Genomic DNA, 24,411 nt, shown 5'->3' with positions numbered 1-24,411 from the left:
TGTACACTTCCAACAATCAGAAAAATAAATTTTTATTTCCATTTGCATCAAAAATAATATTTAGGATTAAATTTAACAAAACTGTAAAACTTATACTCTGAAACTATAAAACATTGTTGAAAGAAATTAAAGATGACCTAAAAAAATAGAAAAACATCTCCTGTTTATGGATTCAAAGATTTAATATTGTTTTGATGGCAGTACGTCTCAAATTGATCTAGAAATTCAATGCAATCCATATTAGAATCCCAGATGGCTTCTTTGTAAAAATTGACAAGCTGATCCTACAATTAATACTGGAACTCAAGGGACTCAGAATAGCTAAAACAATTTTGAAAAAGAACATAGTTGGCAGTCTCACATTTTCCAATTTCAAAATTTATACAAAGCAACAGTAATCAAGATAATGTGGTACTGACATAAGTATAGGCATATAGATCAATGGTATAGAATGGAGAGTCCAGAAATCTATGGAGATCTAGTATATCTATGATCAATTGATTTTCAACAGGGTGAACAGGCCATTAATTGGGAAAAGAATAGCCTTTTCAACAAATGATGGTGAGACAACTGGACATTCACATGCAAAAAATGAATTTGGACTCTTACCTCATACCATATACAAAAATCAACTCAAAATAGCTCAAAAACTTAAAACTTATAAAACTTTAGGAGAAAACACAAAAGCAAGTCTTCATGACTCTAGAATTGGCAATGTTTTCTTAGATGTGACACCAAAAACACAAACAACCCAAGAAAAATTAGATAAATTGTGTTTCATTGAAATTAAAATCTTTTGTGCTTCAAAGGGCTGTATTGAGAAAGTAAAAATACAACTCACTGAATGAGAGAAAATATTTGCAAATCATTTACAGTATCTGAAAAGGCACTTATATCTAGAGTATAGAGAACTCTTACAACTCAATAACAAAAAGACAACCCAATTACAAACGGGCAAAGGTTCTGAATAGATATCTCTCAAAAAATGTATATAAATAGCCAATAAGCATATAAAAAGTTGCTCCACATCATTAGCAGTCAGGGAAATACAGTGGCAGCTTCCCACATAATCAGATATCACTGCACACTCATTAAGATTGCTATAATCATAAAGTCTGATAAAAACAAGCATTGGCAAGAATGTGAAAGAAGCAGGACTCCAAAATACTACTGGTAAGAATTTAAAATGGTGTAGCCACATTGGAAAACAGTCTAGCAGTTCCTCAAAAAGTTTAATACAGAGTTACTATTTAACTCAGCATTTCCAATCATTGCAATCAAATCAGTAATATAATCATTACTCAGAGAATATTAGAATATTTTTATGTGATAAACAGAGATTTGGGGGAGTTGTGTGAGCACTTTGCATCTTTTTGGTTTGTAAGACTACCTGTTGCTCTGCTGGAGAATTTTTGGCAGTCCTAAGAGATGACTGCAGTGGAACAGAAAAATGGACATATCCAATCACTTAACCTCCTCATGCCTCAGTTTCCTTAGAGGAGAAAAAAAAGGTTTGGGGTTTTTTTTAATGACAAGCAACCATTTAATAAATAGTATCCTTCCTGACCCTACATGTAGCTACCTCATAGTCAATCTATTTGAAATCACTATACTGAATGAGGACGTCATTTACCAGAGGTGCTGCTAGCGTGCCATGCCTAGTTGCCTTCGTCAGTTGCTCTTTGCTAGACCATTCAAACACTTAAACAGAAACAATTCCAAGTTCAGTTTCAAATTCCTAGCAAGACATGTTAATCTGCAACGCCTATATAAGAAGCACTTACATGATCTATGTATGATTTTGTGAGTTCTACAGGGAATACCTAAAAAGTTTTCAGCATCTTCTGGCACCAACATCAACCAATGTGGAGAGGTTCTGTAATCCGGAATCAATCTTTGCATTATTTGCTGAACCACAGTGGGCAGGAATCTCTTCTAGCTGACCTGGGGCTTTTTAACTGAATAAACCCAATATCACTAATTCTTAAATAACCCCCATTAGTGAATTATTCCATAGATTACATGCTGTAAATTATATTAAAATTAAAACTCAATCTGAGAATCTACAGGCAGGAATTCACACAATTTCCAGATTTAATATCTGATTTTGGTCCAATTGAAGCCTTCAAAAAGCTCGAACTAAGCCTTGCTCCAAAACTCGTTTAATGACATTCAGGCCTTTACCTAATTATTTTGCTTTTTACATCTAAAGAAGTTCATATGATAACAAAAAGGAAAGATTATTTTTGGTCCTAGGTCAGACAAAAAGATGACATGGAGGCATTAGACAAGTCAGAGATGAGACACAAAAATGATTCACAAACTAGAAATATGGGTATGGAATTCAGAAAAGACTTCAGGTCTAGAAGTGAAAAACTAGAAATTAATATTTTCATTTTCTTATTTTTGTTATTTTTGGTGTATTTTTGTGCCCCACTCATCCTACAAGGCATTTGACTTACATACAGTTTACATATAAGAGAACAAAAGTGAAATTAAACAAACTACTAAGGAAATTGGAGCAATGAAAAAGTGGAAAGCAAGAAGAATAGTGATGAAGCTAGAGAGATGTGAAGTTACCCAAGGGGCAAGTGTAAGGCAAGTTGAGTAGAGTAGGCACTTATTGTTTGTAGGTTAATTTATTAATTCACTCATTTATTCCACTCCATTTATGGAGCACCTACTATGTGCCAAGGACAAAGTGGGGACATACATGGTTCCTTCCCTCCCAGAACCCAGTCTAGTATGACAAAGGGAGGCACAGGCAAACATTTGCAGGAGGATGATTATAGTCATACATTCAAATTTCAGAGATGGTAAACATGAGAGAGATCAACTACGACTCAGGTGAGGGATACAAGATGAACTAGAGAGCATATAGTATAGACGCATCAGTGCTGGCAAGCTGTGTGAAAGCCAAGGAATCAGAATAGCAGGATGGTAGTTATTCCAGGTGAAGTAAAAACCAAATGTTAGGGCTACATAGAAAAAACAGGTCATAGATGTATTGGACATAGATCCCGAAGTTGCCCATGTTAGAGGGGCAAGGAGCTCCTGGGTCAATCATTTTTGTCAGGAATGGAGATGAAACTGGAAGTATGGACTCATTTGCAAGGGAAATAAGAGAATCAACCATGAAAAAAAGCAGTCTGACCTCATCTACCACCTTCTGACTTATCTGCAGGGACAATTAAACCCCTATGTAAAGGAAAATATTTTCTTACAAGTACCTGCTACCATAAAGAAACCAAATAAATAGTCAATTTATTAATTTCTTAAAAAAAAACAATTAAAGATTCCTTAAACATTAGAATGTTCTTTTTTTCCTTTTTAGATAAAATATTTACATTGTACATCATTCTTTTCAACATTCTTTTTTTCTATTTTATTTAAGAATTCATTTTTGCTATGGTTATAACTATTGCTTCCTACTAAACTGCCAATTTTCAGTATAGAAATACATTAATTCACAAAGCACTTTCAGAAATATTTAAATCTTTCACTGGCAAAGTGAGCATGTTTATGTGCCCATGACCCTTTGTGGGGATCAGACACCAGACTAATGCCTGAACACTGTGAGTCAAGTAGATAATGTTCTAATCAAAGAATAAACTAATTTTAAACAATTTAGGAGGTATAATATAGGGATTCTTAGTTTGTCACAGTATTATTTTTAATTATTCAATACTGTTCAAGTAATTTATCATATTCAAAATGCCTTGACATGCCACCCTTCTTCATAAAGTAACCCATTTCCAGTTATTTCCTATATCCGTCAAAGTACCATGACTCAGGCTTTGACAGAGCATTGTACATTTTAGATTAATTCTAGTTTTAAGGAAGTTTCAGAGAAGAAATTTTATAGTCTGTCAGGATTCTTTCTACATTTAATAATATTCATTGTCAGAAAAATTTTCCTTATATTGAACCTAATTTAGTGGAAATAAAGAGCCTTTCATAATCATAAAGAACCCACAAGCTATAATGACAGCTATTATTTATCGAGGACTTACTTTGTGCCATGTACTGTGATAAAAGTGCATTTATACATTAACGTATTCCATCTTCATACCGTGATTAAAAAGCGAGTATTCTTATTGTCCTTACTTCACAGAAGAAACTGAAGCTTAGAGAGGTGAAGCCTTGCTCAGGAGCTCACAAATGGTAAATGACAAAGCTGGGACTCAGTTGAGGTCTTTCCTATTCTTAATTATGAGAAACTTAACTGCCTCCCAAGAGGTGTCTCTTAGCATTGTCTTTATGGCTCCTAACCCTTCTCAGTATTTTCCAAATCTACCTTACCAGAAAATATAGATTAAAGTTTCTAATAATGGACCCTCTCAATATTTCCAAATCTACTTTACCAGAAAACACAGATTAAGCTTCCTAATAAGGATTATTTTATGAGTCTTAATTTCTAGATTTCTACTTTAGAATCTTAATTCTATTAATTGCTTAGTACTAGTGTTCCGTTACTGAATCATGGATAATAAGCACCATAACATCTAGATCATTTCCAAGAACACAAGCTAATACTAGGATGCTTGGTAGTAAATAGAACAGATGTAATTGCTTCTTTATACTTACTAGGTTATTTTTTTAAATGTAATTAAACATGATATTCATATGCATAACTGTGTAATAATCACCACCTTAGAATAAGAACCAGATTCATTTTTCTCTCCCTCAAACCAGCTGAATTTGGTTTAGTATAATTATTTAAATTTTATCAAGAAATACATATGTCAGGACGAATATGACATTATAAAACAAAAAAGGAGAAAAAAACAGAAGGTTGACATTCTATCAACTAAATATCTTTCATGATAAATAAATAATTAAAACAAAATTAATTATTTTTTTTAAACTATGTTTCACTTCACTGGCTTTTTCGTTAGACCATCTGCAATAATACGGCTTCTGGACTGAAGAAATTGAACCTTGTTCATAACTGTGTATGTTCCATCACATGCATTCTGAGTTCATCAATATCTCTAATTTTTACTGCCTCCACCACTCTCTCACATACACTTGGCTGTTAAAATTACAACAAATATAGGTGAGGATCATTATACTCATGAATATACCAAAAGATACCTAATATAAGGAATTTTGGCTCACTTCAAATAATCTTTTATCAGTGTGGCACTGAAACACCGGGTATAATTTTATGTGGTTAACTCATCACACAAATTTTTGTCAACTCACAGTTTAGCCAATGGCCTTCTAAGGAGGGACATATGCTTCAGTAAAGGAAGGAGGGAGACCTTACAAGAATGATCTTATGATCTTCCTCTTACATTATCTCTCAGAAAAAACTCTTTAACCTCTCCCTCACCACCACCACCAGTCCAATTCAAGTCGAAACAACAGACCAGTGTTCCGAGCTTTATTAATTATTCCAAAGGACAGCAAACAAGGAGGAAAACTTTTCCGGAACAAGGTCATCCTAAACATACTGAATATCTTCCAGATTTGTCAAGTTCCTTCTATGAAACAAATAAAAGCCTTGCTTACTCTGCTGACACAAATTTCAGCTAGTATTTGAATTAGCACTTATACTGATTCTTTTATCTTTCTCTTGTAACTATTGTGTGCTACCTCAAAAAGGTTCCAATTCTGTTGCTTTGCTATAAATTCTCCATAACTAACGTTATGCTATATGACACATTACAAGTTTTCAGTCATCAAAAATGTGGAACATTTGTCCCAAGTAACTGCATAGAACACAGTTGGGTTACACTGGGGCAGAGACTGATTTTACGAATAACAGTTGCCATAGAAGTGATGTTTATGGAGGTGGAAAAGGACTCTTGTATGACTTGTAAATCCTTCTTGTTGTGGTGTATGTGCATACCCTCAGACCTGCTCTTCTGAAAGAGCCCGATTCTCCTCATACATTAGCTACAATACTCTGAACAGGCTGTGGGGAGCCAGCTCTCAACGGGTTGAGTGTGGCTAGGGATCCCTGGGAGAACTTATACCACTAGATCTATCAAAAATTACCTCAAACAGTATTTGTAGAAGGCAGAGAATTTCTAGGACTTCTGCAGAAGCAGGAAGTCCTTTGGGCTTAAAAGAAATTAGGGAGTCTGTAGCCCCAGAGAGTTAGGTTTTGGTAGCTCCATCAGGATAAGAACACACACACAGAGGGGCCCTCAGGCTCTCCATCTGGTGGCATTGTAAGTACATGAGTCTGTCTTTCCATCAAGGAGACTGGCTTGCGATGATTATTCATATTTGGATCAGGCCATGGATTTGTACCTGAAAGCCACCATTTCGATTATATTTGGTAAAACTCTTTTAGGTAATCAGAACTTACATATACTTTTTTGAAAACTACTTCTGGCTCAGTTCTAGTATTAACAGCATTTCAGAAATTTGTATAACTTTCACTGATAGCTATTATTAAAACAATAGTGATAAAACAAATTCCACATTACAGAGTTTGGATACAAATTTCCATCTTACTGAAATAGCAATTGCCAAATTTATTTCCTAGAACCAGATTCTTCTACCAACCATCTCCTATTAAATTAAACTTAAAATAAATGAAGGAGAAAAGCTATATATCACAGCTTGGATTTTACATATGTTTTCCCTTTATACCTATACAAAAAATGGAAATTGTTAGTATCTGAAGTTCTAGTTTAGAAAATACATTTATTAGTTTTAAATGATAGTTATAAGATGCTATAGAACTACACTTAAGCAGCTTTCTTGTAAGCAGACCTTTTGATTCAAATTTAGTCAAGACAGGAAAATATAAGCTGTTTATTTTCTAGCTTTCAGTCTCTGAGATTGTTTATTCAATTCATAAAATCATAGAATCATAGAATTTTAATGTTGGAAGAGACTACGGACATTATCTAATTCAACCTGCTTATTTTACAGATAAGAAAATTGGGATTTTTTTTTTTTTTTTAGTATAACTCAATTCAATACTTCTATTTAAATAGGCTTCTAAGACACCTGTTGATACAAATGAAACTCCATTTCAAAAGCCACAGAAACTTCTATTCCATATGTCTTATAATAAAACTTCACTGTGCCTCTTACATAATGTTGCTACTATTAAACATCTTTAAGAATCTCTAACTCATGCTGAATGAGAAATGATAGTCCAAAATCAGACTCTAAGCATCTTTAAAGCATGGCTTATAGCTTACCTGGTTTCACATTCCTAACTAGCAGCATACCTATCACATGGTAGGTGGTTTTTAAATGTGTATATTAGATGAATGAATGATTGCTCTGAATATTAGTGTAGCAGAGTAAACAGGAGAAGTGAAACATGAAAACCACTTTTGCTCTAGCTTACATAATTTAGTTGTGCTTTGGGGTATTTATCAGCATTCGGATTCACAGTGGTATGTCATCACAGGATTTTACCTGACTTTCTCACAATAGGTACCACCCTTACAGTTTTCTATTCTTAATGCTCTAAAAGTGTATTGGAAATAGTCCAATAGCAGCACGACCGAAGGAAAATCTGCTATTAACTAAAGACATTTCTAACCTGCATAACCATTTACATACTCCTCCTTCTCTTTCCACTTTAAGCTTATTTCACCACAGAATCATACGGTCATTTAAACTAAATGTTGCTGTTTGGAATCCAAACAAGCATGAAGACTGGCTTTATTCTGACATGCTCCCAGTCTTTCCTCAGTTTTCTTACTTCAAATGAAACTAGAGAAATGTAAACATCTTACCATCCAGATGGCCCACATAACAATATACGTCATAAGTTTCATGAGGAGAACGGAATCCGTAGGTCCTGACTCCTTCCTTCCCCATCATATCTCCATAACAGCCTTCTCGAGGAGTCCGGATGGGATATCTGGGGAAATAAAGAACTAGTACTAAGCACTGTATTCTCACTCCCAGATTAATGAATTAAAGCCTGTGGCCCCCAGACATCTCACCTAACGGTCTGATCAGACAGCCAGCCTGCATCACACTGCTCAAATCCATCTTCATAGGCGGCATTGAGCTGCTCTGGGCTTGCTATGACTGCCCCAATATCCAAACAAGCCTTCTGTGCAGTCTCAAAATTCAGAGTGTACCTGCTGGTCGATGCCCTGTAGTGAAACACAACACCTGCGAAGACAGCAAACAATGACAGGCATGTTCAAATCTCCTACCATACCGTGCATAGTTTCTCACTGGAGCTATACATCAAATTAATTGCTGATGTGATAATCACATCATGATAATTCTTGTTTTTACTTTATATAGCATTACACAAAATTATGGTGATCTGAGGAGCCCCAGAAATGCCATTCACTCAGGTGTCCCATTCTGCTCCATTAGAAAGTTTCCTAGCCACAAACTTTCTGTTCACATGTAAACAGTCTAAGAAAGAGATTTAAGCCACTAAATCCTAAAAGGTAGATAGTTGTATTACAGGTAGTATTCAGGCTATCATGGCAACACTGGACAAATAAAGCGAGTAGGTGTTGCAGGAGATACAAATATTTAACAGGGCCACAAGATCAACTTCTCTTCTACTTCATGATTTTTACCCTGAACCAACTCAAAAGAAGCATATGGAACATTCATAAATACTACTTCCACAAAACATGAAACATGAGCTATTTACTTCCAGAGACAATACGCTAAGATGAAAAAAAAACACTGGACTATGTATGAGATGGCTTGTTCTAATCCCTGATTTGTTCCTTAACCATATACTGAGCCTTAATTTCCTTCCCCATAAAGTGTAACTAATACTATTTATTTTATTTGACTGATATGACAATCAAATTAGGTAAAGTATTTTAAAATGTTGGATAGGCTACTAAGTACTACTCAGATGTTTATCATATTCACTATCTGACCAGCATAACTTAGGGTCTCCCCTGTGACAAATAAAATGTAGGACTTCTATCCCGAAGAAGTCCTGAAGTGAAGTTCTCCAGACTCAGTGGGTAAAAGTCAGGCATCTCGATAGTTGCCTCAAGTTCCACTTCATTGTATTTTAGGAGTTGATAAATTAACTAGTAGTTCTTGAACTATGCTCTAGAGCTCAAAGAATTGTCAAAGGGCTGAAGAAAGAGCAGCTGAGGGGATGAAGCTTTGGGTTCCCTTCCTGCCACTTTAACAACAGTATCTGCATTTTAAACTGGAGTAAATACAGTGACTCATTTCCGTAAGTCTGCAAAGTGGGTCAAGCTAATGTGCCTGGCAAGTCACTGGAAAATAGAAATTGGGGCAATTGGATCTTATGTATGAAATTTGATTGAGTCATATCATTTTTAAGACCACTTTTTTTTTTTTTTAATGAAGACCGAATTTTGTTTTCCAAAATATCTTCCACTCTCTTTTTATTCCTAATATTTTCCTGGGGTAGACAACAGTCTGTCCTTCACAGACTGACTTCTAGCTGTAAGACTCTCCCACATGCCCATTCTTACTTAGACTGTCTCTCTTTTCCAAGACAGATATGTGCCAATAGAGCAACTATGGAGGAACAGACTAGCCATATCATGGATAAGCACCTCTGAGTAGGGTCAACACAAAAAGACCTGCCCAGGCACCAAGTAGATGTATTGACAAATAACATTTGTTTTCTTGTTTCTGATATTGCCAAAAGAAGGAGGAGGAGGAGGAAGAGGAGGAGAAGAAAGATGAAAGAAAGAATACCTCGAGGAGGAGGAGGAGGAGGAGGAGGAGGAGAAAAAAGATAGAAAGAAAGAATACCTTTCAGAAAATTTGTACCTTATAGAACTACTCTATAATCGCCAAGAAGTGTATATGTGGTATTTGGTAAGTATAGTAATCTCTAAGGCTTAAGCAACAATTTGAATGGTTTTAAATTAGTCTTATGTTAATTGAAGCTTCAAATAGTCTTCTTGGTAATTAAAAATCTTCCATGTGCAGGGAAGACTGGCAGTAAGAGGGCACAAAGGGGCCTCCCTGACCAAGGCAGGGAATATCAGTCTGTACAAGTATCTGCGATTGTTGGGATAATTTGAAGACCTCATGGGGCTAAGGAGATTAAGCAGAGGATTTTCATTGTTTCAGAGGGGCAAAGGGCAAATCCATTGCTAATTCTTTAATGACGAAAATTGTAAAAAGTTTTTAAACTCCTTTAGGAATTTTAAATATATACATTTAATATATTTCTCTTTACATATTATATATTTTTATATAAAATTTATATAGTATGTATCTAACTCTACTATATCTATCTATCTATCTATCTATCTGTCTGTCTGTCTGTCTATCTATCTATCTATAGAAATATCAGTAGAACAAAAAACAATTCTAGGCTAACTAAAATAAATGATACAAAAGTTAAAAGAGCGAAGAGCCCAGGATATTTAGTGGATGCCTAGACAACATAAAGACAGATTTATGGAAGAGAGCAGTGGAATCTGAATGCAAAAGGATATCCAGAAAATTAATTTGTTGCATCTAAAATTCAAAGTATTTCCTTTTGGCTACACAAGAAAGAGTTTCAATAAAGCCCTTTGTATATATTTCTGAAAGGTAAATATTTTGTAGGGGAATGGGGAAATGGAAGGTTGGAAGAAAAATTTGTTCCATCATGTTTGGGTATTATAATTTTGCTTAATAACTTGCCAAAATATTCTGCTTCCAAGAGCTATGGCATTATGTGTGTACCCAATTAAAACAATTTTTCTTTGCTTTGTCTCCTAACTTAAATTCAAATGACATATAAACCACCAGTAAATGGAGGCTGAAACTAAAATGTTTCATTACTAGACTTAATTGATAACAACTAGTGTATTAACCTGTAAGAAAATTTGCTGAGTTCTTGTCTTCATCCATTTCAAATGTTTATCGAGCCCTGCCTGGCCTTTTTAAAACCTGTGATGTATGCCATGGTACTTATTAAGTGCCTTATTTCTTTGATGTAAGTTAAGCTAGAATTTATATTTCTTAAAAGTAAACTTGAAGATTGTAATAATCACACAAGGAAAGTGAAAATAAAGGAAAGGGGCTTTTATGTGTGTATATACGTGTATGTATGTATATGTGCATACACACATATCAAAATAAAAACAAAATGTAGATTAGTTTTTACAGTCTTGAAAATTCTTGATAGGTCTCAATAATGAAGTAATAATTCTTGAACTATGTACCACGTCTTCAGGTATTCATTATTTCCAGTATACAAACTATACTTTACTGCATTAAATCAATGAAATTGCTGCACAAGAAGTCACCTTCCTTGACCCTGAAAAAATAACAATTTATTTTCGGTGATAAATATGGATAGTTGGGAATGACTGATGTTTTTCCACTTGTTCAAATCCTGAACAATAGTTACTTTTAAGTACTGTTTCACAGCACTTCTGAACCATGTATCACATTATACTACCTTTTTACAGATTCCAAAAGCCTTACCGTCCACGGTCAGTGACACCGTGCTCTGCGTGTCTTCAATCCCGTACATGACGTCGCAGCGGTAGAGGCCCGCGTCACTTGCCAACAATTTGACCATGGTGAGTGACGCATCACCCACGTCCTCAGGATGTGTAGGCACGGACACTCTCCCTTTGTAGCCCTGACCAATCTTAATATTCCCATTTTGGGCCACGAGAACAGTAGTCTCCTTTAAATCTTTTCCATTCTTGTCCAATTCAATCTTAGACCACTTGATTCGGAGAAATTCGCTGGTGGTATTATAACTGGGTGGTAAGGTAGGCATGGTTGAAAACTGACAAGGAAGGTTGACTTTTCCAGAAAGGGATCCCTTAACAGATGGGTTTTTTCCCACTTTGACTGGAAGAAAGAGAAAATTCCAAATTAACAGTCCTAAAAAACACAAATTGAGTCTATTAAATACACGAATGAATAAGAAACCCTTACAGGAGTTTGTTACATCTTCAATATGTGAAATAATGAGAATGATTTTATATACAGAGAAAAGAATACAATTTCAATGACCTTTTTATAATAAAGACAGGGATTAATAATGCTCATTTTAGGTACCAGAAATTTGATGTTCATTGTAACTCAGTGTTTAACATAAGCAAAGTAAGTGATAAAATAAGGCACCTATAGGAAGGCAAGCAATCAAGGGCAAAAGGAGACTAGAATCAGCAATGCAGGTTTAAAGGACTGGACCAATATTAGAAAGAGTAGTTGAGAGGTGAATTTATGTCTACAAGTCAAGATGAAAAATGTTTGTTAAGATAACTGCCACATTACCTTAGAGGAAATGAAAATAAAATTCAAAGAGGAAGTGAAAATTAAAAAAAAAAAGTACTTCAATAGACTGGAGCAGGGGTAAGTCTAACACTTGAAGGAAACTTCTTTGCTTCAGTGTTTGAATCAAAGGCTTTCATCATAATGACAAATCCAGCTGCAATCACTTTGCAGTGAAACATAACCTCTAGATTATATCCTGGGGGGGAAAGTTGGCATCTGTTCACCTAACCCACCTAAAGTATTAGACTTTAGAATGTCTTTCTGCTTAAGCCCTTAAACTTTTAATGAGAAAGAATACAATTTAACACTATTATATGCACAAGAAATGTTCTTTCATTCTTACAGGAATCCACATGCCTCCCTCCCCCACCCCATCTTCCAGTGTCTGTCTATTCATTGGCTAGACAATGTTTTGGTAACAACAATAACAAGAAAATACACAAGCAACTTCCACTTCATAAAAATATGATGAATAAGTTAATAGTAGCTTCTACATGAAGTGAAATAATGATTTTTAATTAACAGAATGATGTTAACGCTTAGTGTGTTAGTGGTCAAAGGTGTTGGTAATATATATGCATCAGAAATGATATAGATGTCAAGATAGCCCTGTGGGTTCAATTGGGGATAAGTCATTTTGAAACTGCAGAAAGATATGGAGATATTATGTTCTTTAAGAAAAGAATATTCTCTATAACTAAAGATTAAAATTTAACTTTAAAAAGACTGGCATATAAAATCTTTCATGTAATATAAATGTATCTAAAATAATTAATACAGTATTATATTAACTGTATTTATGACAGTAATCACTAATCATTCCAAGTTTATAATGGTCATTGCTGTAATGAATTTCTTCATTTTAGTAATCTATGTACAGCTTTCTAAAACGAGATTTAAGGCATTTAACAAGATTAAATAAAAATGAAGTGTGCTATTAGCTGCACTAAGTTAATCTTTAAAATGTTACTAAAACAATTAGCACCTTGGAATATAACAGCAAGGGAATAATTTGATTTTTAATGGCCTCCTTGTCTTACAAAATAAATTCTCTTACTTAAAGCTCATCTTCCAAGTGAAACTGGTCCACTCCCTTACTAAGGATGCTCTGCTAAGAGGAAATGACACTCAAGCTCGCAGCTGGCTGGTGACAGACCTGGGCCAGAACACTTGTCTCCTTGCACCTAATCAAGGAATCTTTCAGCTTTGGTATTTATTGAGTTCTTCTCCTGTCCCTAAATTAGTTTTAGCTCCTTTCTAAAGTCTATACCTATTCTATTTATATCCCCTTCTATTTCTTTAATTGCTATCTGAATTGAAATCGTTAGTAATTTAATGATCTTTTAAATAAATCTACACAGTCCACAGGGGGCACCCAGAGAGTAACCCTTCATAATCCTTTAATTTAGACCCCATTAGGGAAATGATGAAAAAACAATTTTGGGGAGCAGTGGGGGGCAAGAATAAGGATCCTGAGAAGGGAAGGGGTGAAAATTCTATGATTTAAAAATCTCCTAATTTACATTCATCATATGTTCTAGAAAATCTCATTTTCCTTCCTGAAAAATTATTTAGATGATTGACTTCACCAAAAAAAAATGTTGATTTTTTTTTTAACGGAAAATAAACAACTTTATCATCAACCTCAATGAGATCCTTTACCATCTCTTAAAAATGCATTTAAGATCAATGACTTCCAATTCCTTAATATTTACTACTAAATTATAGTTCTTTTCACAATTTTAGATGTGTAGGGGCAGATATGAGATTCAGCCCAATCTATCTAACTGGGAGGTTTCAGAAATTTAGAGCATTGCTCAATAACCATGCTCTAATGAGAAGATATAATAGAACAAAATGATGTCAAAATGTAAATTTCCCAAGTTTATATATTGTTCTAGATGTTCACAGATATAAGAAAATTTAAAGCTTTGGTTGGATATATATATATTCATGTAGAATCCAGGATTAACAAAAAGCTCTGTGGTAAGGTCTTTGGTGTATGAAATCTTGGGCCTTAATGCACTGGGTCACAAGAACTAAGTTCACAAAATCTAAATATTTTAAGAAAGAAATTTTGTAGTTCAGAGGATAATCTTTATAGACTATGCTTGTTAAAAAAAAACAACAACAACAACTGCAAGAACTTGTCTGAAACTCTGACAATACAACTAATAAAAATGAATGCTAACAAAAAGTTCACCATTCCCATCATATGGCTTGTGGTCTAAACGAGTACAATAAGGGAGAAATCACTAAAAACGAATTATTACCTTTCATTCTCTGTCACTAAAGTCTACAGAGCAAGGATGGTATAAATTCCATCTATATAATTTGATCAAATACACACACATACACACACACATACACACAGACGTTGGCCAAATATATATCAGATTGAGAGTATGAGAATTACCACTCTATCAGGTAATAAATATCACTCTCTTGTTCATTTTTTTTACTCATGACTGTGAATGAATCCATTTATTAATATTAGAGAAATAGACAAATAACTAGGTCAATGAGAGATAATATACTGGGTATTATTAAAGCAAAGAGCTCTCTGTGCATTAAAATAAAGCTATTAATCAGTAGACAATTGTTCATTAATGTTATTTATTGACCTTTTGAGTGCCTAAGAATAAACAGAGAAAACCTTAAGATGAAAAGTAGTTGTGTTGACTCACAACAAGAAACTGCTGTATATTCCCCTATGAACTTAGCAAATCTGTATTAAGTGATTTTTGTTTTCAACTTTTGCCCCTCATATGAAAAAATTAAATTCTTCTGAAATTAGCCACAACCAATTACATTTCTTAATCGTGATCATAGGTTATAAAGAACTTGATTCTTGGAATAAAGTATAATACAGTGGTTAAGAACATGGACTATGGAGCCCAGCTGCCTGGGTTCAACTCCAGGCTCCATCACTAAATTGTTGTATAACCTGCTACATTAGCTATGCATCCAAACCTTTGCTATTGCAGTTTTCTCATCTGCCAAATGGGGGGAATAAAAGCATCTGTCTCATTGGAGAGTTAAGATAAAAGAAATGAACTATGCAAAATACTTAGAACAAGGCCTAATGCATAGAAATTACTCAATATTTTTAGCTATTATTACTATTTTAAAATACTGCCAATGCACAACACCATAAACATGTTTTTTTCTTTCATTTTTTTATGTGAGTTCTTTCTCTGTTATGAGTAGAAAATCTAAACTTTGTTTTAAGTGGAGGGATAGTTGCTCTATCCTTCAAGTTTCTCCTATTACTTTCTCTGCAACTCCCTTTCTATTACTACCCACCCAAACCAACTCCCTTTTCTCTATCTCTTTTCTATGTCCCTCTTCTTCACTGGACACTGTTATTCTTTCCTCTCTGTTTTACTTTTACTTTTCCTTCACTTTTACTTACTATAAATGCTGATGAAGACAGCTCCTGGGCTGTTAACAGATTGCTGAAGCCTAGACTCTGATAGCCATCTAGGTCATTCACATCTCAGTTTAATTGTTCTTTCTGAAGAAGCCTTACCACTTTGCCCCAGCCCAGGCCATTTTCTATGATATCACTTTGCTTTATTTTCACCAGTCTGAAAGTACCTGCATTGTTTACTTGTTTATTGCCTGTCTCATATAACTAATGAAATCCAGGACAATGGATTTCCGGTATATCCTGGTATATATTTTGTATATCTAGAATAAATCCTGGCGTATAGAAGGTACTCAAACAATATTGTCAATGAATAAATGAATGGGTGGGGCGGGAGGAGTGTGGATGGATGAATGAATAGGTGAATGGATGAATGAATAGGTGGATGAATAGACGGAGTGATATTCAAACTTTGAGTCTTGAAGAATGAGTTGAAGTAGAACTGTAAAGAACAAGAGAAGGAACTACCAAGCAGAAAAAGTTACATGTAAAAAAACAGGGAATATGAAAGTCTGTGCATGGAATTGCAAATTATTTCAGAGAGTCTGAAGCACAGAGTGAGTGTGAGAAAAGAAGTAGAAGCTGACACTGGAGAGGCACACTAGATAGGAGTAGATCACTGAAGCTCAGGACAGTATTGCTCTTCATGGAACATAGTTCACAACTTTGGAATTATAAAACATTCATTCAGCGGACATACAGTTTAAAACTAAGAAAAACAGTGCATGTGAGCATACCCAGTTACTTTAAAAGAGAGAGGAAAAAAGGTGGTATGCACAAAAACTTGGCTGTCAGTCTTCTATTTATCTTCTTGACTTTTCTCAATATCTAGCCTCTCAAGGTGTGATAGTCTTTCTTTTTTATAGGAAAGTCTTTGAGTAGTATTGAAGAAAATAGAAAATATGCCCACTGACATATACGGTAGGCCCTCTATATCCATAGATTCTGCATCCTCAAATTGAATCAACACCAGATTGAAAAAATTATTTTTAAATGTTATGTGGTTGCTAATGTGTACTTTGTAGTTAAGCCTATGATGGTTGCATCTATACTGAATGTGTACACTTTTTTTTCTTTGTCATTATTCCTTAAACAATACATTATAACAACTATTTATATAGCATTTACATTATGTTAGGCATTTTAAGTAATCTACAGATGATTTAAAGTAAACGGGAGGATGTGCAGAAGTTACATGCAAATATTATACCATTTTACATATGAGATTTAAGCATCTGTAGATTTTGGTATCCATCGGGATTCCTGGAACAAATCCTCCATCTATACGAAGGGAGGATTCCCCAGTGGATATCAAGGGAAAACTATATGAGCCTTTTTGCTTAGTTTGAAAGTAATCTGGGAAGTTACTGAAAGCCTGCTTGCTTCTTTAGCATCCTGTTCTTTATTTTGTTTTGATTGACTTTTTAATGCCACTGTTTTAAGCCTAATAACATTTTAGCTAAAAGTTTTCAGCACTGAATAGATCAAAAATTAATCCCTAATTCTAATGATTCCATATTGCCATTCCCTGTCCCAGTAAGTAAAATTTTATTTCACTTAGCACCAAAGAATTGTTACCACACTCACCTTTATGTAGTGCATGGGTTACTATTAAGGTAGAGCACATCCATAAGATGCTCTTTATGTTAATCAACATCTTGTCCTAGAAATGAAGAAAAATATAAAGTAAATCATAAGCATTCAGATTTGTGGTGAGCCATAAATCACGTTATTTGTACATTGAGTACAAGAGTACAAGAAACAGCTCCTCTTGGTTTGTAAAAACAGGAAGGAACTTGCAATATAAGCTGTCTCAACACTTAAATTATTAGTTTGACTCTCACCCAATGATTATTTAGTTACCAAAATAATCTCAAAACACAATTTGGGGACATATAACAATATGGACGTGTGGGACAACCACAGCTGGATAGGCTGAAGAAAAAACAATGAAGACCACAGCCTAAGTAACTAGTGGCTAGGAGCTGGCACAATGAGAGAGGGGTGACCACAAAGTCTATTTAGAAATGGGAAGTTGGTCATAGATGGAGTAAGAGAAGATAGGAACGCAATAGGGAGAGATGTTGAAAGAAAAGGATTCGCATCAAATGTGAGGTGGGGAGGAACTCATTGGTGATTCATGCACATGGTATCAAAACAGAGAATATGGACTTCAGCAGGGTTTTTAGAGCACAGACTCAATTTAGCTTCTAGAAGGCTGAACAAACAAAATAAATGTATTATAAGGAACTGTTAACTATAAAAAAAGGACCAATGCTTGCCATGAGTTTTAAAGTCGTTCCAACAGTTCTAAAGGGTAAAGAATGAAAGAAAACACTCTGTTCTGAGAATCTAGAAAACCTACCATGGCTTTACCATTAATTATTTGTGACTTGGGGAAGATGTTTAACAATCTGGGACTCAGAATGGTTCCTTCCAGCTTGAATTTCTATGAAGCTGTAATTATGAGGAGGATAAATACCAGTGTTGGGGACCATCTAGAAACCAGAGACAATCTCAGAAGAACTGCAAAAGAGTATTTGATCATCATAGTTGTTCCCTTCTCAGCTACATTTAGAACTATTCTATAATAGCCTTTTTTGTTTGGCTACATGTAGCCATCCCTCTTTCTCCTTTCCAACAAAACTCTGATTCCATTCTAGTATCTACCCTCCTTCAAACAGCTATATACTTTAGAGAAGCCTGAGTAAACTCCATCCCACGGGGTGGTCATTATTCTTAACATATTCCATTCCTTTCGCCAATAGTCGATTTTGAAATAAATAGATGATGCAATTATGGCCAATGAGATGTGACGGGTTCTATGTGGGAGTTAAAGAGGATGCTCCCAAGACTGGTATATTCATCTTAAGAAGAGAAAAAAGGAAGAGATGGTTGCTTTCCTTCACTGCACTTTGTCATGATAGGATATTTCTTCTCAAACCGTTATAACTGTCTTGCATCCATGAGTTTCTAAGATAGCCTCTGAGGATGAAGCTGAGAAAGAATCAGGAGAAACAGCTTAAGCCCTTGAGTGTTAGGTCTAGAGAGGGCCATACCTTGGAACTTCTTTTTATATGAGATAATAAATTCCTTTATTATTTAAACCCAATAAAATCAGGGCTTTTTGTTACTTGTAGTTGAAGGCATCTTAACTGTCACGTATTTGAGTCAGTGCCCTAAATAACTTCCTAACACTTTCCTTAGAAATACCTAAATTCTGTATTAAGGAAACCAAGATTGAAAAGAACTAAATGCTATAAGAATCCAAGTCCAATTTGCACTCGAGTTCAATCTCATAATTTATGACAGCTATTTTCTTTTCCTTGATATTTTCTCCATTTGATTGCTTTATTATATACATCTTAAAGTAAGTGTTAGAATATCTCTAAAACAAAGTTATAAAATTCTAGATATTTCCTAAAGAGCATTTTTTAACCTAATACATTACATATCTATTTTCCATCTGTAGGCCATTTGACAGCTCACAATAAAAAGCATACAGGTGATAATCATAAATTAACCTTGACAATTTAGTTTATTATTTATTATGTAATTACTGGAATATGCTAATAAATGTTATTAGATACTAACTGGGAAATTAGATTTCCACATTTCTGGATTTCTTATACCACAGCAAGCAGGAAGTATAAACCTATATCTCAATGTCATTACAATATTTCAGGGAAAAATAAAGATATAAATTTAACATGCTCTATAGTTTCCAAATAAAATAAAATTTTAGCTTGTATCATAAATGCTATTAAATAAAACACATTCATGAGTTTTAACTGAATCCAAATAAGAAACTTTTCTATAATATATTTATAAACAATAATTTCCTATCATCCTTAAAGAAAAATTGTTCTCAATTTTTTTTTTCTGTAAACATTTATAAGTATAATGTTAAGTCTGTCAAATAGGCCTGAATTCAAGTTCTTAATTCCCTACTGATAGTCTGTGATATTAGGTAAGTTACTAACTCTCTCATCCAGGAACTATTTAACTGTGAAAAGTAGTACTTAATTATTGAAGTAATTGTGAGAATTGATGAAATAATGCATATGACATATAGGTTAGTGATATACAGGAAATTTTGATTTTTTTAAATTTAGCTTCAATACATTGGTTAGACATCTATATAGTTCATAAAACGATCCTCCCAATTGCACTCTCCCTCCCCTGACCCTCCACCTAGCCAATGTATTAATGCTAATTGTATTCCTTACGCTGTGCCTCCCAGCCCCATGACCATCCATCGGCTACTAATTTGTACTTCTTTAACCCTTCACCACCCCCCAAACCCCCCTCCCCTCTGTCCATCACCAAATTGCCCACTATATTTGTGAGTCTGTTTTTGATTAGTTTGTTCTTTTTATTCCTTAAATTCCACATATAAGTAAAATCATATAGGGTTTATCATTCTCTGTCTAACTTAAATATCTTCTAGGTTCATCACAGCAATATCTTTTTCCATTCCCTTCCTTTTCATATGTAGGGGTCTTGTTTTCTTATCCTTTCAGCCACTCCATCCCTTGGTTGGAGCACTTAATTCTTTTCCATTTAAGGTACTTATTGATAGGAATGTAGTTGTTACCATTCTTTATTCCTGTTTTTGATACATGTTTTTTCTTCTTAAAGAAGTCCCTCCAACATTTCCTGTAATACGAGCTTGGTGGTGAAAAATTCCTTCAGCTTATTTTTGTCTGGAAAGCTCTTTATCTGTCCTTCAACTCTGAGTGATAGCTTTGCTGGATAAATTATTCTTGGTTGTAGATCCTGGGTCTTCATCCTGTTGAATATTTTCTGCCAAGCCCTTCTGTCTTGCATAGGTTTTTTGAGAAATCAGCAGCCAGTCTTATGGGTTTTCCCTTACATGTAATTATTTGTTTTTCTCTTGCTGCTTTTAATATCCTTTCTTTGTATTTAACTTTTGGCATTTTAATTATGATGTGTCTTTGTGTAGGCCTCTTTGGATCCCCAATTTTTGGAATTCTCTGAGAGGGATTCAGCTGCAGACCAAACTTAGCCTCTCCGGGGCCACTTGTTAAGATTCAGCAAGCAATTCACAGATGCTGTGTTTATAGTTGCCTCAAAAGGCCACACTAGAAACCAAGGCCAGCTGCCTCCAACGTGAGTCTAGGTGCTGCTCAGCAAGGAGTACCTGACTTGCTGAGGCTATCCTAGGATGCGGCTTGGATGGAGTTCCGAGTTGGGGGAGACAAGTTTTCAGGGAATCCTCTGGGCAGAGTGACCTCTGTTATCCAGTTTGATGACATCACGGCTATGGGAGTGCTGTGTCCACGCACTGGGAAGGGGGAGAGCTCAACAGGGAACAATGGATACTGCTGGCACTTCTCTACAGAGCGAGTCTTGCCTCGGCCCTCACTCAATGTTTCCCTGTAGGTCCCTGGTGCCACTGTGCTCAGAGCCAGCAAGTCTGTCACTGCAAAAATTCGCTCAGGAACGCAGCCCCTTTAAGAGGCTTCTGCCTCTGCTGCTGCTGCAGCCTCCATCTCACTCAGTTGCTTGGTACCAGGCAGCCCCACGTCTTCGTCCCATCCTACCTTCTGTTGTTGCAGGGTGCTTTCTTGGACTTCCTAGGTATATGGCTTGTTCTTCAAGTTCCCAGGCAATTTTTCCTTACTGCTGCTCTTTGTTTCTGTCACAACTTTGATTTGGTCTCCAGAGAGATGAACAGAGCCTCTATCATCTACACCAATTTTTTTTTCTCTCCTCAATATTAATTATTAAAATTACTAATTCAGGCATTCTACATGAGTTCTTTTCCAGGTTTCCTGTTACTACTAGTAAAAGGAAAAGCATTTGAAGCTCTTGATTTGAAAATTATAACCTAGATTACCACTATAGAAGCAGTACCCAACTTTATACTTACGATAAATTGTCCTATATGGCTATGTGCTTTGAATCATTACTTGTAAAATATTTTATCTCCTCTGTAGAACAGTAAGCTTCTGGAAGGCAGAGCTAATATCGTATTAAACTTACTAACTCTCACAATATTTCCTCAGTGCCAGGTTCAGAGTAGACCCTTCAGAGCAAGGTTTGTATACCAAATGTATGACCAATGCCACCATTTCCTGTTCAGAAACACACTTTCAAGTGATGTGCCAACAATCTCTTACAAATATGGGAAAGTAGGCTAATAACACCTGAAATACATTTAAATCAGCCCAAACATTTACTTAAGATCCATGAAAATTCATTTCATTTCTCTAATTTTCTTAAGGCTTCACTCATGTTCTTGGTTGTTATCTGCCTTTGGCATTTGATTTTACTAAATGACAACTTACCAAAGGCTCTTTTTTTTTTTTTTTTTTTTTGGTTTGATTTTTTGTTTGCAGCACCACTCAGACCCCCATTTCTATTCTTCTACTCTTCCTGTCGGTCTTGTAAGCATAATCTGTTAGTGATAACAAGTCTGTCTGCATAGAAAGACCTGGGAGATAGGAGAGCCAGGGTCTATATTTAGCCTTCTACTCCAGTGAAGTCAATGAGAAGAGGAGAAAGTCATTGAATAATCAAGGCACAGATGACTGAGGCTGTTTAATTGCTTGGCAGATAGAAGAGACAAGGTCAACATGACTCCTATCCATGAGAAATGTCTGCAGAAAGGAAAAGGGTCATTTCAGGAATGGGCTGCCTCAGAGAAATAGCCAAGGTTCTAGTAAACAGATATTTAATATTCTTCCTTGATCTTGGAGAAGCAAAGGGTGACTTAAGGACACAGACACAGTGGTTTTGTCTCCCAGTCTTTGAATTAGTTACCCTAGACAACTGATTGTCTAGGACATCTCATCCACAAAGTGGATGCAATGAACATTGCCTATCTCTTTGCTCCTGGGTGCTTTTTCACAGTTGGAATCACTGTAATGCAGAGAAATCTCATGGTTTAAACATGAAGTCTCATGAATTTACAAGAGGAATGGTGCTATGTGAATTTATCACTAATCTGTGACTGGATTCCTGAACCTGGACTTTGCTAAGCTTTTACATGTCATTGCCTCTTAATACTGTTCTGTTCTCTGCCTGGAAAACTCATTCCTCAACTGTCTATTGAAAATACACTGTATTCTATTCCCTTCCTCATGCTCAATTTTCATCATAGCACATATCATTTTATGTATGTATTTGGGAATTGCCGTTCTCTACTCATCATAGTATAAGCTCCAGGAGAGCAGTCTTTGGTATTTTGTTCCGTGCTGTATCCACAATGCCCAAGACATTTAGTAAATATTTGTTGAATAAATGAACGTGCCATTTTTTAAACATAATTAGACATATATTGAATGTGCCCATTTTTTAAACATAATTAGACATATAGTACATACACTGTTTGGCACATTATTAAAATTCTTCACTTAAAATACAATGTATCTTGAGGAATGTTTCAAATTAGTAAATACAGTTTCTCTGTGTTATTTTTAACAGCTGAATAGTGTTGCATTAGATGAATGTAGCATCTTTTATTTCACCAATTCTTATGATGAGCTTCTAAGGTGTTTCCAAATTTTTGCTCTTAGAAAAAATGCTGCAAAAGGCATTCTTGTCAATTTGTCTTGGGTGACATTTGTGCCAATACCTATGTGATAATATCTAGAAGAGGAATTGCTGGGTCAAAGGGTATATGCGTGTAAAAAATCTTTGGTAGCTAGTACCAAATTATTTTTCTCAAGAAGATAAACCTATTTACATTCCCACAGTACTGTATGAGAGATACAGCTTACCCACAACCTGGCCAACACAAATTTTCATCAAACTATTTTTTTTATCTTTACTGCTCTAATTGATGAAAAAATGGTGCTGCATATCATTGTTTTAATTAGTATTTAATTATGAATGGGGCTGATGTACTTCTCATTTAAAAAACATTTATATTTCTCTTTCTGCCAACTGACTGTACATATTTGCCATTTTTGGATAGTGTTTTTTTAACTTGTAAAATTTCTTGGTATATCAAGAGTTATTAGCTCCTTGTCTCTCATATGTTGCAGATAGTTTCTAAATGTGTTATTTGTTTTTGTGTAAATAATTGAATGTTATTTGGTCAGACCTGTCAGTCTTTTCTAGAACAGCTTCTGCTGATCTTGCGCTTAGAACAAGTTTTTCTACTTCTAGCTTATTGTTTTCAAAATCCCATGGTTTCCTCTGGTTATTTTTATAAAATATCAGTCCCTACATTTCATATTTGATCCATCTTAACTTTGTTTTAGGATAAGAAATGAGGTAGAAATTCACTCTTACTTTGACTGGACCAATCCGTTGTCCATTATCCATTTATTAGATAATCCTTCTTTTCCACTGAATTTTCACATCCATTTCACTCTATTTCTGGATTCTCTCTTCTGATCAATGAAAACACACAATTCTTAAAACAATACACCCCTATCTAACTCATTTTATACACTTAGTAGGAAATACATGATTTATTATTTTTACTATCATTAAAATTATATAATTAAATCAATATGAGTCCCACAAACATAATATGTTAATACCACTTATTTGTGAAGTTTTCCATTTGCAAAAGCCTTTCCATAGATATTCACTCTTTTGATGTTTATAACTGTATATCCATTTTAATAGATTTTGACACTAAAGGTCTAGAAGTTGTGTCTTAATCTGGTTTTCACAACAGGCAAGTGCAATTCAAGATTTCTGATGCCAAGTCTACTGCTTATCCTACTACATTCACCACAGGTGTATGTAGTACATACAATACTTTAACAATGTAAAAATTCAATAATTTAATAATAAAAAGATTATAACTTACA

At 34.9% G+C, this 24,411-nt stretch overlaps 1 protein-coding gene across 2 annotated transcripts in view; it reads right to left on the bottom strand.

Annotated features, from left to right (window-relative positions):
- VCAN (versican) overlaps positions 1 to 24,411 on the bottom strand; it is a 104,239-nt gene that overhangs the window by 74,314 nt on the left and 5,514 nt on the right. Inside the window, exons 2-6 of one of the 2 annotated variants that reach the window (XM_025047872.1) lie at positions 23,882 to 23,982; positions 17,204 to 17,279; positions 11,380 to 11,757; positions 7,929 to 8,103; positions 7,716 to 7,843 (exon numbers count right to left, since the gene is read on the bottom strand). In XM_025047872.1, coding sequence (XP_024903640.1) covers positions 7,716 to 7,843; positions 7,929 to 8,103; positions 11,380 to 11,757; positions 17,204 to 17,279; positions 23,882 to 23,914 — 790 coding nt within the window. In that variant the 5' untranslated portion in view covers positions 23,915 to 23,982. The remainder of the gene's footprint in view (positions 1 to 7,715; positions 7,844 to 7,928; positions 8,104 to 11,379; positions 11,758 to 17,203; positions 17,280 to 23,881; positions 23,983 to 24,411) is intronic. The other variant, XM_015590313.1, reaches the window with a different exon arrangement.

The sequence above is a fragment of the Pteropus alecto genome, unplaced genomic scaffold (genome assembly GCF_000325575.1).
Source record: "Pteropus alecto unplaced genomic scaffold, ASM32557v1 scaffold20, whole genome shotgun sequence".
NCBI classification, from domain to species: domain Eukaryota; kingdom Metazoa; phylum Chordata; class Mammalia; order Chiroptera; family Pteropodidae; genus Pteropus; species Pteropus alecto.
Note: the sequence above shows the minus strand (reverse complement) of the source record. Positions and strands in the feature narration are given on the sequence as shown.